Below are 16,430 nucleotides of genomic sequence, written 5' to 3' on the forward strand. Positions count from 1 at the left end.
CTGCACCAACCGAGGGGTGTGGGTGTCGCGGACTGCGGACGCCCCTCCTTTGCGGGCCTTCACCGTGTGCTGTTTGTGCTTTCGGTGACTTGCCTGAGTGAACGGGAGTGTTTGAGTAGCACGCGGATGCGCCCATGGAAAAACTAACGCTCCCCGGCACAGTCGGCTGACCGCTTCTGTAAGGCGTCTGCCCAGACCGCCAGGAAGACCACTCCATTTCAAAGCCCAGTTCCTCGAAGACTAACTATCTCAGAGATGTGAAATAACATGCTATGAGAAGAGAAGTATTTATTTTACGGGTATATGTAAGTGCCCAAAATTTATAAAAAGAAAGAACAAAAAGCTGGATGTCCTAAGCAGGTATCAATTTTGCTTCATCTGGATTCCACACCGTACATTAATTTAGAGATTACATAGAGATAAAAGCCGGTTCGAAGCCAGTTCTGCTACTCATAAGGCTCGTACACTTTCTAACAACTGTTTAAATCAGTGAGAAGGCAGCTCTGCGTCCGACGGCCCTACCTTGGGTGGCTCAAGCAGGAGTTCATGAAAAGATCCAAGTCTTCCTCGGATGGCTTCTAGAACGCTCTTGTTGACCGAACAAGCTGAATGACTCATGCCTGGTGGGCAGATCTCTATATGGCCTTCAAATCTTGAAATAAAGCAAGTTCATTTTTACTTATTACAACTTCAAAACAAATCACTCACGGTGCTCTATCTCAGCATGTAGATATATACACCATAGCTACATAAACGTATAATGATTAAATCCACATTTCTGGAGGGACGTTTCTTAGGCAGGTGTAATAAAAACCCGACAGGGGTCAGCCAACATGACCTGAACCCCAAAGGCCCAGTGTCAAGCAAGAAATCATGTGTGATTTCTTCCTGTTCACTTAGACCTGTTTTCCAGGGCCCCCCTCATGGCCTGCCACCTGAAATGTTAGCAACGAACGAGCCTGCGCTTGTTCCAGTTTTTCTTGGGTAATCGATGGTGTTTCCTGTTTAAAAGGCTTCAGTTACTCCTCTACATTAAGCCCAATCTACGCTCATCATCACCCACTCCTTTCTGGAAGTTACGAGTGGAACAGGACTCCCACATCTCAACTGGTGTGAGCGCACGGCACAGGGTCTCAAAGTGGGGGAGCACAGAGCCCAGCAGGTAAGAAGGACATGGGGGGCGGTCTAAAAACATGGGCGAGCAGTTCGAATGAAAATACCTTCCTGAAAGCGGTGTGCCGACTGAACATCGGTGCCAACTGGTGGTTAACGCTGTCACTGGCGGAGCCAGGCGGCCCGGACCCAACTTCTGGCTCTTCACTTACCCGTTATTTGTTCTAACGTGGAAAGTGGGGATCGCCCTAGAACGCCTCTCTCAGACTGCTGTGAAGATCACGCTGAGGCAGACGAAGGGCTGAGAACACTGCCTGGCACGCAGCTAACGCCTAGAGAGTGACTGCTGACTATTACCTGAAAATAGTCCTCCCGTGTCAATGAGTCCTGGCTCTAAGAGCCACGTGGAACAGTGCTCGGAAACTCAGCCGCTGGACGGGGGAGGGGAGAGGCCGTTTGCTGTAATTCCAGTGTTTTTGTAACATGTAGGGGTTTTAATCGTTCGTGTAGACAGATACGACATTCCTCATCACAGTTTCTGTCTACGGAGTCAGGCTTAAAAGTTCTCCACGATCCCATAATTCTGTATTTACATACTTTTCCTCCAGTACTTTAAATTTGATTCATCTAGAATTTATTTTTATGTAAAACAGGTATAGCATTTTCCTAAAAATAAGTCACTTTCTAAGCCATTTAATAATCGCCTTTCCCCACTTATGTGAAAAACCATACCAAACCACATACTGAAATTCCTTAATTATTCATATAAACTTGGTATCACAAATACTAGTATCATGCTGCCATATTTATCAGTAACGCACTGTAATATGCAGGAGGCAATTTATCTCAATCACTGGTCTTGCTCCAAATTTCTTGGCTAGTCCCACCTTTTCTCCTTCTAAATATATGTAAGAATTCACTGAATCCCAAAGCAAAACCATATTGGTATTCCAGAGAGCTTTATTAAATTTAGAACTTGGACGAGGAAAGGCAGAGAAGTGCTGGGTGTCTGCCAGCAGTCTGTTCTTTCCTGCTGAACAGCCATCTACTGTGCAGATGGATGTGCCACAGCTTCCTCATCCATTCATCCGTTTAAGGACACTTCGCTTGCTTACAGTTTGGGGTAACTACAAATAAAGGTGCCATCATTCACTTACAGGTCTCTGAGTGAGTTTTTATTTCACTTGGGTAAACATCTAAGAGATTGCTGAATGATACAATAAATGTCTGTTTCACTTTCTAAGAAACTGCCAGATGTTTCTGGAAAGTGGCTGTGACACTGCATTCCCAATGACAACATGTGAGACTTGCAGTTACTCCCTAAGTCACCAGTGCTGGGTACTGTCTGCGTTGTTTTGGTTTATTCGGCGGGCTGAATGGTGGCTCCCCGACAGGTACGTGCACACCCTAACCCCCAGAGCCTACGACTGTTACCTCATTTGAAGATGTAATTAAGGATCTTGAGATGAGGATCCTTAGGGTTATCCAGGTAATCCTAAATGTTACTGTAAGTGTCCCTGTACGAGAGAGACAGACACACAGCAGAGAAGGCAATGTGAGGGTGAAGCACAAAGAGGGGCCCACAAGCCATGGAATCCCCTACGGTCCCTAGAAACTGGAAGAGGCAAAGGACGCGTCCTCCCTGGAGTCTCTGGAGGGAGTGCAGCAAGGCTGACATCCTGATCTTGGACTTCTGGAATTCAGACTGGGAGAGAATAAATTTCTGTCATTTTAAGCCACAGTTTGTGGTCAGTTGTTACGGAAACAAATATAAGTTGTTCAAAAGGTACACACTGCTATCTGTGTGGTTTTAACTTGAATTTCACCAACAATGAATGATGTTGGCCATCTTTTCTTGTATTTACTTGTTATGTACATAATTGTCTGCTCAAATCTTTTGACCTTCTAAAAAACTGAATTATTTTTCTTGTCATTAAGTTTTGAGTGTTCGCTATATTTGGATACAAGTCCTTTCTCAGACATGTGATTTGCAAATACTTTGCAGCAGTCTGTGGCTTGCCTTCTCATTTTAATAAAATCTTTCAAAGAGCAGAATTTAAAATTTTAACAGAGTCTGAGTTGTCAATTTTTCTTTTATGGATTGGGCTTTGGTGATTCATCTAAGAAATTTCTGCCTGAGCCTGGGTCACAGATTTTTCTCCTAGAACTTTTAGAGTTTTGGGATTTACAGTTCTAGTTCCATTTCTTTTCTTTTCTTTCTTTTTTTTTTTTTTGAGTCAAACCTAAGAGGCAGAATATTTCCATTTCGAGGTAATTTTTATACAATGTGCAAGGTACATATGGAGGTCCCAGCACCACTTGTTGAAGGGGCAACCCTTCCACGTCTTCTCCACTGATCTCCTCCACACCGCTGTCAGGAGCCAGCTGACCAAGCCTGTGTGGGTCGGGTCTGCTTCTGGCCTCTGTCCTGTTCCAGGGAGCTACGTCCTCTCACTGGGACCACACTGTCCTGATGACGGGACCTTTAAATCTGCATCAGTACTCGGATTTTGACAGTCTCTTTCGAAATTGTTTTAGCTATTGTATTTGCCTTGAATTTCCATGTAAGTTTTAGAATTGGCTTGGATTTTAATTGGAATTATACTGAATCTCCAGATCGGTGTGGGAAGAACTGACAACTCAACAATACCAAGTCTTCTAATGCGTGAACAGTCTCTCTCTCCATTTAGGTCACCTCTGATTTCATCACTACTCCACGGCTTTCAGCATTAAACCCTGCACGTGTTCTGTCTATTTATATCTAAGTATTTCCTTTATTCTGTGCAATCCAGCAACTGTGCTCCTTGGTATTTACCTAAAGGATTTGAAAATGGGAAGTACTTTTAAAGTAAGTGATGCTTTATGAAAATTTTAAATTCTAACTGTTTGGTACCAGTATAGAGAAATGCAACTAATTTTTGAATACTGACCTTATAACTTGCAACCCTGCCAGAATTACTTGTTAGCTGTAGGAGTTTTGTGTGTGGTCTTTAGGGTTTTCTACAATGCTGATCCTGATGTCTGTGAAATGGGCATTATAGTTCCTTTTCTGGCCTGACAGCTCTTCTTCTCTGCCTTATGGCATTGGCCGGGGCCTCCAGCAAGAGGCGGAATAGGGCTGGTGATGGCAAATATCCTCGCCATGCTCCTGGATTTTAGGGGATGTTATTTCAGTCTCTGACCATTAAAAATAATGCCAGCTATGAGTTGTTTTATTGTTAAAAAGCATTTTATCAGTTTCCAAGTTCCTTTCTATTACTAATTTGCTGAGAGGTTTTAACATAAAAGATTAAATGAAGTAACCATGTTTTCTTTTTCTTTAGTCTGTTGATATGAGTTATACTGAGTGACTTTTGTTACGACTTGTTTTTATGGCAGTTTTAAGCTCGCAGCAGAATGGAGGGGGAAGTACAGAGGCTGCTGATGTCCCCGCTGCCCCTACACATGCACGGTCCTCCCGTTATCGACAACCCCCTCTCCGAGTGGTTCATTTGTTATAGTCCATGAACCTCCTCTGACACATCATAATCACCCCAAGTTTACAGCCTGCATTTTGACTAACTCTTGCTGTCGTACATTCTGTGGGTTTGGACAAACGTATAATGACACGCATCCACGGTTAAAGACTCGCGCGGAGTAGTCTCACTGCCCTGAGAGTCCTTTCTCTGCCTATTCGCCTCCCCCCACCCTGCCAACGACTGGCCTTTTTCGTGTCTCCATAGTTGGCCCTTTTCCAGAATGTCACCGAACTGGAATCACACAGTATACAAGCCCTTTCAGGCTGGCTTCTTCCCCTCAGCACCATGCATTTAAGCTTCCTCCATGGCTTCTCGTGGCACCAGAGCTCATTCTTTTTAGCACTGAGTAATATTCCATTCCTGGATGTCCCGCAGTTGCTTCATCACCTACTGAAGGACATGCTGGTTGTTTCCAAGTTTTGGCAATATGGAGAAAGCTGCTATCAACATCCGCGTGTGGGTTTTTGTGTGGACAATTTTCAACTCCTTTGGGTAGACACCAAGGAGCATGACTGCTGGGCTGCGCGCTAAGAACACGTTTAGTTCCGTAAGACGCTGCCAGACGGTCTTCCACAGGGGCTTTTTATCATTTCGCGTTCCCACCACAATGGCTGAGAGTTCCTGTTGCTCCGCATCCTCACCAGCATTTGGTGGTGTCAGTGTCCTGGATTTTGGCCATTCTTACTGATTTCTGAAGGGTGAATGAGCCTTGCATTCCCAAGATAAACCATACTAAGTCATGCCAAATCATTTTCTGAATAGGTTGCCAGATTTGATTTGATAATATCTTCTTGTGAAACTTTAGCGTTCTTTCCTATAACATTCTTGTCTAGTTTCAAAGTAATACTGGCCTCATAAAATGAACTAGAGAGTGTTCTCTCCTCTGTATTCTGGTAGAATCCTTCCGTGTTTCGTAGGATGCATCGATGAAACTATAGTGAGCTGAGAGTTTTGTTGGAAGCTTTTAAATATGAATTCAATTTCCTCAATAGATATAGGGCTGTTAATGTTATCTATTTCTTTTTGAGTGAGCTTTAGTAGTTTTATTCTTTTAAGGAAGTTGTCCAATTCCTCTAAACTGCTGAATTTGTTCAATGAGTTGTTTGTAGTATTCTCAGGAACCTTTTAATGTCTGCAAGGAATGTAGTTACGTCCTCTCCTTTATTCCTGATAGCTATAATCTGGTCTCCTCTACTTTGTTCTTAGTCAATGTGGCTAGAGATTTAATTTTATTGATCTTTTCAAAAACAGGTTTTTGTTTCACTGATTTTTTGCATTGTTTTTCTCTTCTCAATCTCGGTTTTTGGTTTTTCTTTTGAGGGTACTGGTAATTTTTATTTCTTGACTCGTGATGACTGCACAGGTGTGTTATCTTTTAGTTGAACATTATGATTCATATGTTTTTTCTGTACGTAAAAGGTGGAAGGTACTGGCTGCTGCACCAGGATGTCTCATTCTCTTCACAGAGACAGGTTTACTCTGGAAGTAAAATCAACGCTTTTCTTGGACCTGACTATTAAGGAATGAAGGTTGCTCTGTCAACAAATTCAAGCTGTTAGAATAAAGACCAATTTGTGAGCCTACCTTGCCAGATCAACCATTTTTTTGGTAACAATTCAGTGAGTTTTTTTCAATTATAGTTGGCCTACAATACTAGTTTCAGTTGTAAAGTACAGTGATTAGAGATCTCTGATCACTCCACTAAATCTAGGACTCCCTTCCCCCTTACGCAGTTATCACAACATCGCTATTTTTCATATGCTATACTTTATATCTCCATGACTATTCTGTAATTATCCATTCGTACTTCTTAATCCCTTCGCCCTTTTTTACCTACTGCCCCAACCCCCTCCCGTCTAGCAGCCCTCTAAGTATTTATGAGTTTGTTTCCGTTTTTGTTATTTTGTTCTTCAGAGTCCACGTTTATGTGAAATCGTGTGCTGTTTGTCTTTTTTAATCTGATTTACTTCATTCGGTGCACTACCCTCTAGGTCCATCAAAGCAATTTTAGTCTGTCTTTTAATCGGAAGTGAGTCTCTTGTAGGCAGCATAGTAGGGGTCTTGTTTTCTTATCCATTCAACCATCCTGTCTTTTGGATGGAGCACTTTTTTCTTTTCCCCTTGAGGTATTTGTTGATAAATATGTACTTATTACCATTCTTTACCTATGTTTTTGATATATGTTCTTCTTAAAGAAGTCCCTCTGACATTTCCTGTAATATTGGCTTGGTGATGATGAACTCCTTTAGCTTTTTTTCTGCCTGGGAAGCTCTTTATCTATCCTCGACTCTAAATGATAGCTTTGCTGGATAAAGTAATCTTGGTTGTAGATTCTGGGTTTTCATCACTTTGAATATTTTGTCCCGAGCCCTTCTGTCCTGCACTGTTTCTTCTGAGGAATCAGCTGCCAGTCTTATGGGAGGTCCCTTGCAGGTAACTAACTTTCTCTTGCTGCTTTTAAAATTTTCTGTGTATTTAACCTTCGGCATTTTAATTATGATGTGTCTCGGTGTGGTCTTCTTTGGGTTCATCTTTTTTGGGACTCTCTGAGCTTCCTGGGGTTGTATATGTCTTTAGGGAAGTTTTCCATTGTTGTTTCTTCAAATAAGCTTTCAACTAACTTCTTGTTCTCCCTCTTCTCCTTAGGTACCCCTATGATGCAATTACTTTGTTAAATTTTTTCCCATAGGCCCCTTAATTATCACATTTTCGGATTTCCTGCCATTCTGATCGGGTGCCCTCTGCTTCCCCGTCCTCTTTATCAGTAATTCGATCCCGTGCTTCATCTACTCTGTTGATTTCCTCTAATACACTCGTCACCTCAGATAATGAATTCTTTGTTTCTGAGCGGTTCCCTTTTGTAATTTCCATTTTTATGTTTTTTTAATCTCGTCGTTAAAGTTCTGAGTTCATCTACTCTGTCCCTAAGTTCTCTGAGCATCTTTATAACCAGCGTTTTGAATTCTGCATTGTGAGATTGCTCGACTCCATTATTCCTGGATCTCTGTTCTGTTCTGTCATACGGGACCTGCTTCTTTGTCTCCCCATCTTGGCTGCCTTTTTCTGTCTGTTTCTATGTACTAGGCAAAGCTCCTAAGTCTCCCGGTCTTATTAGCGTGGCTCTGTGTAGTAGCTGTCTGGTGGCACAGTCCTGAGAGGGGTTCGGCTGCAGGCCAAGTTTAGCCCCAGCCTGCGCCCCTACGGGGGCCACCTGTTAAGATTTAGCAAGCAAACCACAGATGCTGTGCTTACAGTTGCCTCAAGATGCCACGCCAGAAACCGAGGCCAGTCGCCACCAGTGTGAGTCTCACGCTCCTCGGCAAAGGGTACAGGACCAGCCAAGGACACTAGATGTGGCTTGGGTGGGGCCGCGAGTTGGGAGAGGCGGAGTTTCAGGGAATTCTCTGGGCGGAGGGACCTGTTATTCAGTTTGGTGACGTCTCAGCTATGGCGGCGCTGCGTCCGCGCACTGGGAGTGGGGAGGGCGCCACAGAGGAACAACGGACACCGCCGGCACTTCTGCCCAGGAGAGCACCTCGCCTCTGGCCCTCATTCCAACAACTCAGTGTCCCCCATAGAAGTCCCTGGTGCCCCCCGAGCAGCCGACCCGGTGCTGGTGCTCAGAGCAGCAGGTCAGTCACTGCGGAAGTGCGCTCATGGATGCGGCCCCTTTAAGAGGCGTCTGCCACTGCCACAGCCTCTGTCCCACTTGCTGCTGGGGACCCGGCAGCCCCGTGTCCTCTCGTCCTTGGTCCCTCCTCCCCGCTCCCGTTGCGGGGTGATTTAATGATTTCTCTCCCTAGTTGTAGGGCTTCTGTTCATCTAGACCCTAGGCGACTCTGCTTGCTGTTTTCTGTTTGTGTCACGAGACGCACAAAGCCTCTATCATCTACGCCATTTGCCGGGACTCCTGATTTCTGCTCTTAATTTATTTGTCTTTTCCCTCTGCTCGTGTTGGGTTTAATCTGCTCTTCCTTTACTAGTTTCTTAATGTGGGCACTTAGATCACTGACACGAGACTTCGTTTTCCCTTTCTAATACAAACAGTTAATGTTGTACCTCTCCCCTCTACCGCTTTGCTACATTCTACAAATTTCAACGTGTTCTGTTTCCATTATCAATCAGCTGAAAATATTTTCTCATCTCTCGTCATTTCCTCTTTGACACTTGGGGTTATTTGTGTGTTGTTTCATTTCCAAATATTTGAGGAGATTCCAGAAACCTTTTTTTAGATTGATTTCTAGTTTAAATCCATTATGCACTGAATACATACTTTGTATGATTTACTATTATAATTTGTTAAGGTTTGTTTTATGGCTGAGAATCTAGTCTCCTTTGGTAAAAATTCCACACGCACCAGAAAAGAATGTACACTGGCTGCTGGGGGAAGGTTCCTAAAGGGTCAGTGAGGTCAAATGGACTGCCAGTGGTGGTCAAGTTTTCCGTATACTTACTGATTTTCTGTCTATTAGGAGAGTTTTAGATTTATGGGAAAATTACGAAAATGGTACAGAGAGTTCCCATAAAACCCATGCTGGGCGTGCCCTATTAATATATCAGTATATGTGTCATGATTAATGAACCAACACTGACACGAAAAATCTATAAATCCATGCTTTATTCAAATTTTCTTAATTTTTACCTAAAGTCCTTTCTCTGCTCTGGAATCCCCTCCAGATACCAGACGGCATTTGGCTGTCATGTCTCCCGAGCTTCCTTCTGACTGTGACAGTTTCTTGGACTTTACTGTCAGGTATTTTGCAGAACATCCTTTGGTTGGGACTTGTCTTGTACTTTCCTCACGGTCATGGGTCTTTGAAAGGAAGACCACACAGGAAAAAAATGCCATTTTTATTCCATCGTATCAAGGGTACAGACCATCAACACGACCCATCGCTGGCTGCCGGCGTTGGTTATCAGGCTGAGGGACCGTCAGGTTGCTCCGCGAGGTCACAGTCACTCCCTCCCCTGCACTGTCCTCTTCGGAAGGGAGTCACGGTGCGTGGCCTGCACTTAGAGTGGGGGGCGTGCTCCTCCCCTGAGGAGTGAGGGTCTACAGGGACTACCCGGAGCCCCCCGCACAGGAGGTCTGTCTCTTCTCCCTTTACTCACTCAATCGTTTACTTACATGACTATGGGCTTAGATATTTTTTGTGTTGAGTTATAATATAATAACTGCTCTATTTTATTGTGGGAATTATTCCAGCTCTGGCCACTGGGAGTTCTTTTAGTTGGCTCCTGTGCCCCTCTGACAGAACCTCTTTCAATGGGTGGGTTTTTTATTTTATTTTGTTTTTGAGTACTTCCTACTTTCTGCACTTCACGAAGCTCCAGACAGGGGCTCTGGTTCCCTTGACCAGAGAACAGTGTCAGAACCCGGATCTGGGTGCTCACGCTCGTTCCTAACGGCATGTCATGTCGTTACTCCTCGGCCCTTGCAGCTCACTGTCTTCTTGGTTTAGCTCTTCACACTTCATGAGTAATTTCTAACATCCCTCACTGGGTCCTTCCTCGACAATGTCTGTGCGTGAAAGTGCCCCAGCTCCTCTAAGTCAGAAACTAATACGCACTAACTTCCACCTTCTCCTTATTTCTTGAGTTTTATTAAAGTGATCTGCAATTTATTCCATTTTTTTCAATCCTTTATTTGAATTATTCATCTTAACATTTAACTTCCACAGTCACTTTAATTTTTACATCCCTATCCATTTCATTTATCATCGTTCTTACCAACATATTTCCCTAAATTCTTCTCTAAGTTATTTTTCTGTTTTGCTTTGGGAAAGTCCATCTTCAAGTAATTTACCCCAGGAACAGACCATGAGTGCAACGCTGACGTCTCATGGGCTCAGAACGCCTCGTTCACCCTCACACACCAACGACAGTACTTCGGGGTCCCCATCCTGCCCTGTTTTTCAGTATTTATTTAGCTTTCCAAATGCAACGCCCGGCAACCTGATTTGCTTTGTAGTTAACCCATTTTTTTTTTTTCCTTATCCCTATATTTTTAAGACTTACTCTTTATCTTTGGGATTCAGAAATCTCATCAGGATAAGGTTAAAATCTATGAGTCCTTTTTTTTTTTTTTTTAAATATTTAATCTTTCTTAGTTTTACCAAACCTTTCTGGTCTGAAGATAAATTCCTTCAGGTCAGAAATTTCCTTCTATTACTTCTTTTACTGTATCTTCTGTTTGCTCTAAGTTGTGCAATTATTTTGTTTCTCTCTTCTTTATGCAAAAATGTGTCATTTTTCTCAGAGTTATTCCTCTCTCAAGTCACAGTGCCACTTCACGTGCTTTTGAACCGTTTTAAGAGATGGCGCAATCGCCCGCAGCACGAGGGACTCGGTAACGGTCCCACACCACTTGATGAATACCTTAAGTTTTGGTTACATTATTTAAAATATGACTCACCAGGAAAGACACAGCCAAAATTACAGATACAATCCCAAAATTACAACATACTTGAGGCAGTGCTGCCACAATGCCCTCCATTATCATTGGCCAAAGAGTAAACACGCCAGGAATAGAGATCAGGAATTTGGGAAGCAGGAGTTGGTAAGACTGTTATTTTGCTAGAAACCAACATCTAGAAACCTTAGGTGCCCAAAGTGTCCCACACCAACAGGAGACCTTCTCTGTCCTCTCCGTGTCCTCTGGTGGACGAGATGGATCCAATAGTGAGTAAGAAAATACAAATTCTAATCTCTAAACCACACATTGCTGACACATATACGTACCTCTTCAAATCCTCATGCTCCAGGGAACAATGAGAAAACCCTGACAATTAATAAGTAGATCAGCACTGGGCATGAACTATGAAGAATAACATGACAAATGTGAAATGGCCAGTCCAGAGGCACGCACATATTTCTGACTCTGAAACACTTACCACGAATTTCCCCTAAGACCTCCAGCCACCCACCTGCCCATTTTAAAGTGGCCTCACGAACTGCAGTGTCCAAAAAACACAACCTGAAGCCTCAGGCCAGCAGGTACAGGAAAGAATCAGAAGATGAACAGAGTCCCTGAATTGCCACCAACCAGAAACACCTATTTTCAATTTCCATGAGCAAGAGATAAGCTTCTTGGTGTGTTTGTGCCATTAGACATGTGTGTGATGTATTACAGTACTTACTACAGTAGCATTTTTGTAATTGCTATTTATTACAAAAACTCAAATGACCAGAATCCAAATATTGCCATAAATAGTGTTCACCAAACTGTACTTTTCAACTGCATCCCTAGGTATTACATCCGTGTAAAAATAACATATGGTCTACATAGCAGAAAAAGATTCAGAACCTGATATCCAAGGGCATGATATTGTAGCTTGTAACAGCAGCTCGACTCTCAGCTTTTAAAAAGTCTAAAAGCAAAACAGAACGACTCATTCTGAAAGGTAAAAGCAGAGCTTACGTTGGCCGCCGTGTCTCAAGTAGAGTCAGCAGTATCTGGATGGCACTGACGATGGCTGATTCATTTTTCTCCTTGTGGAAAATGTTTGATAGAAGCTGCTCTATGATTTCTTGCCTGGGGAAACAAATCAAGAGTCAAGTGCTAATGGTAACATCGCTTAACAGTAACGACTTCAGAGAAAAAGGTCCCGGCACCAGTAAGACGCATATTATACAAACATTTGGTATCACCTGGGCACGTTTGTTTCAACTTGAAAGTATTTTGTTTTTATACATTTATTAAAGTAGACAAGTGATCCTGCTTATTATAACTATACTCTCCCACACATATATTCCAAGCCCCTCTCCTCAGCAGACTCACTTGGGCCCTGCTGGCCTCTGCCTATCTTGTGGAGAGCCCCAAATATTTCAAGACTGTGTCACCGCCCACTGTGACCAGGTGGTTGTGGTGGCAGTGGCTGGGAGGCTAGGGTAGGGTAATAAGCCTCAGAACCCTTCACCCTCTCAAGAAAAGGAGGACTTTTCAAAAAGGCTAATTAGAACCCATAAATGTTTTCCCACAAAAGCATTAATGTATAATTAAAGACCTAAAACAGGTAAAAGAGAACATCAATTGTTGCATTTTACTCTATAATTAAAATGATAAACTGAAATAACATGAGAGCAATGATATGAATCGGAACTGCTGCCCGAAAGGATTCTGTGCAGGCCCTTCCCATTACACCTCTCAAGTACATACGCAAGGTCACGGTTAACCGAAAGCACTGGGATAATCTGTTAGATAAATTTATATGGACCCTCTCAAGGAAAACCTTCGTTCCTTAGGATCTCGGCAATTTTCAGAATCCATGTGGATTAAGAAATGGAATCTCTCTTACAATGTGACACACAGCTGGGCTGTCCTTGCTGCTCACCTGGCAGAGACGCCAGTCAGCCCAGGGTACAGTTGGGCTCACTGTGTCCTAACACCTGTTCCCTGCCAAGCTAGGGCAGCAACTAGGAAAGAATCTCTCTCTTTGGAGAAAGCACCCGAACCTGGTGTCTAAACTAACTTCAGAGGAACCTCCTGCCGGAAGGAGCTTTCAAGTCCTTCCAGACTGGCACTGAGACTGCTCTGAGCTCTCTCTCTGAGACGGCACTGTGACAGTCACTCCACACACAGTCTCCAGAGTGAACACTATGTCTGGGCCCGGACTCTGGAAGACAGAGCGAGCACCTCTGTGCAGCGGACACGCGTCGTCTTCACACGGCAGCCTCGCCCAGGAGAGGGCCAACGCGGCGCCCAGCTGTGGACGTCCACCGTGTCACTCAGGCACAGTGTTCACACCAGACGGCGCGGTCACGCTGTCAGTACTGGTGCCTGAAGGGAGTGGCCAAAAAAGGCGCCCTCACTTCTTCATGGCTGCACCAAATTCAAAGTCTACTATATCACGAAAGTATTCTACTAATGAACAAAATCTGTATTAATAACCAGCAAAAGAGTAGCTAAGCCACATTGAGTCTTTAAAACAATAAGGCATTTGTTTACATGCGAGAGAAAACAGTGGTTTTCACGTTTAAAAAAATAGGAGTTCTTGGATGAGCATCAGTAAAACTCCTGATGAGCTGTGTGATGCGTGTAGCCATCCAGGGTCTTTACCCACGCCTCTGAGACAAGGGCTCACTTCTGTTCTGTTTTTGTTTTTGACGCGGGAAGTCAGGGGAAAGACTTCTATACAACTCAATGGCTCAACTGGGATCAAATCCGAATTCATTCGAAGTCCGTTAATATTAAGAGTTAAGGACTGCACAGTCCAAGTCTAACATGCCTGTTTTTAAAGAAATTTTTGACCTTGAAAATTTCCCACAGAGCTGCTACTGAACACATCCAGGTTAAGCCCAGACCGCTTCCCAGGCTAACATCGCTGTCTAACGCTTCAGTCCACGTTCCCAGGGATGGGTGGGTACCCCCACCCATGTGCACCACCCACTTTAACTTCAGCTCATTTCAAGGTTTTCCTTAAGTGCTACCCTACACTTCTATTTCTGCATGTGGTGTCTACACACACGTGCACACACACAAAACCTGTGCCCTGTTTGGCATAGCATAAAGAGTTAGGTAACCGGTGTGTACACTACGTATTGCCAGTAGATCGGCCTAATACATAACACTGTAGTTTTAGATAACTTATCAAACGCATAGAACGCTCCTATGATCCATAAGTTCACTGAGCTCACAGAAAGCTCACAGGCTTCCACCATAGAGTACTTCCTCTGCTAACAGACACTAAAAGAACCCCACAGAGTGGGAGCACTTCTGATGTTTGAGGGGGTAGTTCTCATTCTTAGGAAGTGTGGAAACACCATCACAAAGTCTCCTCGCCACTGAGTGCAGCGAGGGTTCACCTCAGTGACGGCATGGAGCAGCGGACTCACGTCCCTGTATCTGAAGAAACCAACTCCATCTAACAGTTAATGATGTCGATCTGAGCACGTACTGATCCGCATCAAATTACAGTCACCTGACCCAGGACTAGAGACAGGCTGAAATGCATCAGCGGGGCCACGCGGGCGCCAACGGCTAGAGCCCCCATTTGGTTCACACAGAGGTGTGTGAACAGAGACCGCGGTGGCACTGAAGAGCTCAGTGATCACCACCCATTGGTCGGACCCTTGGGGTGAAACTGTGACATCCGAGATGGGAGCCACGCACCACGGGTGGCTGCTCGGCATTCAAAAAGTAACCAGTCTGAACCCGCCTGGCGTTAAGAACACATGCTGGATTTCTAGAACTTTATCCACAGGAAAGAATGTGGAGTACAGACATCGCTCAGCTAGGCATCCACGGGGACCGGTCCCAGGACCACCCCGCCCCCACGGCTACCAAACTGAGCCTACCGCGCTCAAACGGCAATCTCACACGGTTCACCCCAACACCACTGCGGTTACTGGGATCTGAGCGTGAAACGCCTTCCACGTTACAAAAGAGTGCGTGTGCCGTAACGCCAGGAGTCACTGACGTGGGGCAAAGGAGCGTTTCGCTCAGGAGCTGATGAGCTCTTCCGTTCCGCTACTTGAGAGAACTGGTCAGCTCCTTCCTACTGGGAAGACACGAGTGCACTTCTCAGGAGATGCCTTGTCTCTAATTTGTTCCTTGCTTCTGTCACACTTGCCAAGTAAATAATACACGTGAATGTTTATTTTAACGAAAGGGTCTCACAGTAGTTAAGCCAAAAGATGCAAAGGGGTCTCAATGTACAAGAGGACTGAAACGGGACTGAAAAAAATCGCTGAAAACAACAGTAGCAGTGAATTGAAGCAAGACTGCCGTGCGTACGCAATGCTAACTGCATGCTCACGTTCCAGCTATTCATCCAAAGTGAGAGGATGCCTGCTTTATCTTCATGAAAATAACTCAGCTGTACAGATGCAGTCAAATGTATGCCCGTGCTTGATAATACTTCCTGAAAATGCACGAATCTAGAAAAACGAGTAAACGCGGGTGGGCCATTCAAAAATTTCAAAACAGCACACCATCCCCAAGCTGTCCTCCACCTAACCAGGAGATGGCGGTTCACTAGGAGGAATTACCTAGAAACTAAGGGCAGAAGCAGGACAAAGAAATGGAACACACATGACATGTACCCCTTCAAGTCAAGTCTGCCCAGGTACCCTTAGCTAGGTGCAAAGACACAGCGAGCCCTAAGAAGAGCTTCCGGTAAAAATCATTCATCAAAATAGATCAGACCGGTTTGTACATAACATGTTCTCCACCACAGACATGGAGGCAGGGAGTAAATTACGACATCTACCCCTCTTGTGACGCTGTGCAGAATTCTAGTTAAGCGATTTGGAAAGTCTGAAGTCGACGTAGAAGCGTCAGTTACCTATACTCTTCCCCTGGAGGTCGCTGGGCAGCATGAATGCCTGGGGTCGGATGAGCTCTCCTCCTCCTCACCCACTCCAGGGCAGTGTCTCCCAGAGGTGCGGCCCCGCATGAGGAACACTTACCGACCGCTCCGCATGGGAACTCTGAAAGGCATCACCATGAAAAAAGAACGAGAAGAGCATTTCGAACGTACTTTTCTAGAGTGGCGAGCAGAGGGTCTGGTTCTGTGCTGTTCTGAATTTGTAACATCTGGTCTCTGCTCAGGCGAACAATTTCACAAAGTGACTGGGACGCATTGGAATGCCGCTAAAGGGGAAAAAAGTACAATTTTCACTATAAAATGCATGAGAAGTCAAATTTATAACAAAAAGGGAGAAAATGCTTAAGAAATAACACAAATTAATATTGGCCATAAATTGCAGTGAGGAAAAAGTCAAGCTCAAAAGAAATAACATGTAAAAAGCATGAGTATTTCATTCTGTCAGGCTAACGAGCTCTACTTATCAATACTG

At 44.3% G+C, this 16,430-nt stretch overlaps 1 protein-coding gene across 9 annotated transcripts in view; it reads right to left on the reverse strand.

Annotated features, from left to right (window-relative positions):
* Nucleotides 1-16,430, reverse strand: part of PPP6R3 (protein phosphatase 6 regulatory subunit 3) — a 110,592-nt gene that overhangs the window by 38,326 nt on the left and 55,836 nt on the right. For all 9 annotated transcript variants that reach the window (XM_039840634.1, XM_039840633.1, XM_039840632.1 and 6 more), the window contains 3 exons: nt 16,112-16,224; nt 12,052-12,165; nt 523-652 (listed from right to left, as the gene is read on the reverse strand). In XM_039840634.1, the coding sequence (XP_039696568.1) occupies nt 523-652; nt 12,052-12,165; nt 16,112-16,224 (357 nt within the window). The remainder of the gene's footprint in view (nt 1-522; nt 653-12,051; nt 12,166-16,111; nt 16,225-16,430) is intronic.

The sequence above is a fragment of the Pteropus medius genome, unplaced genomic scaffold (genome assembly GCF_902729225.1).
Source record: "Pteropus medius unplaced genomic scaffold, Ma_sr-lr_union100, whole genome shotgun sequence".
In the NCBI taxonomy this organism is placed as follows: Eukaryota; Metazoa; Chordata; class Mammalia; order Chiroptera; family Pteropodidae; genus Pteropus; species Pteropus medius.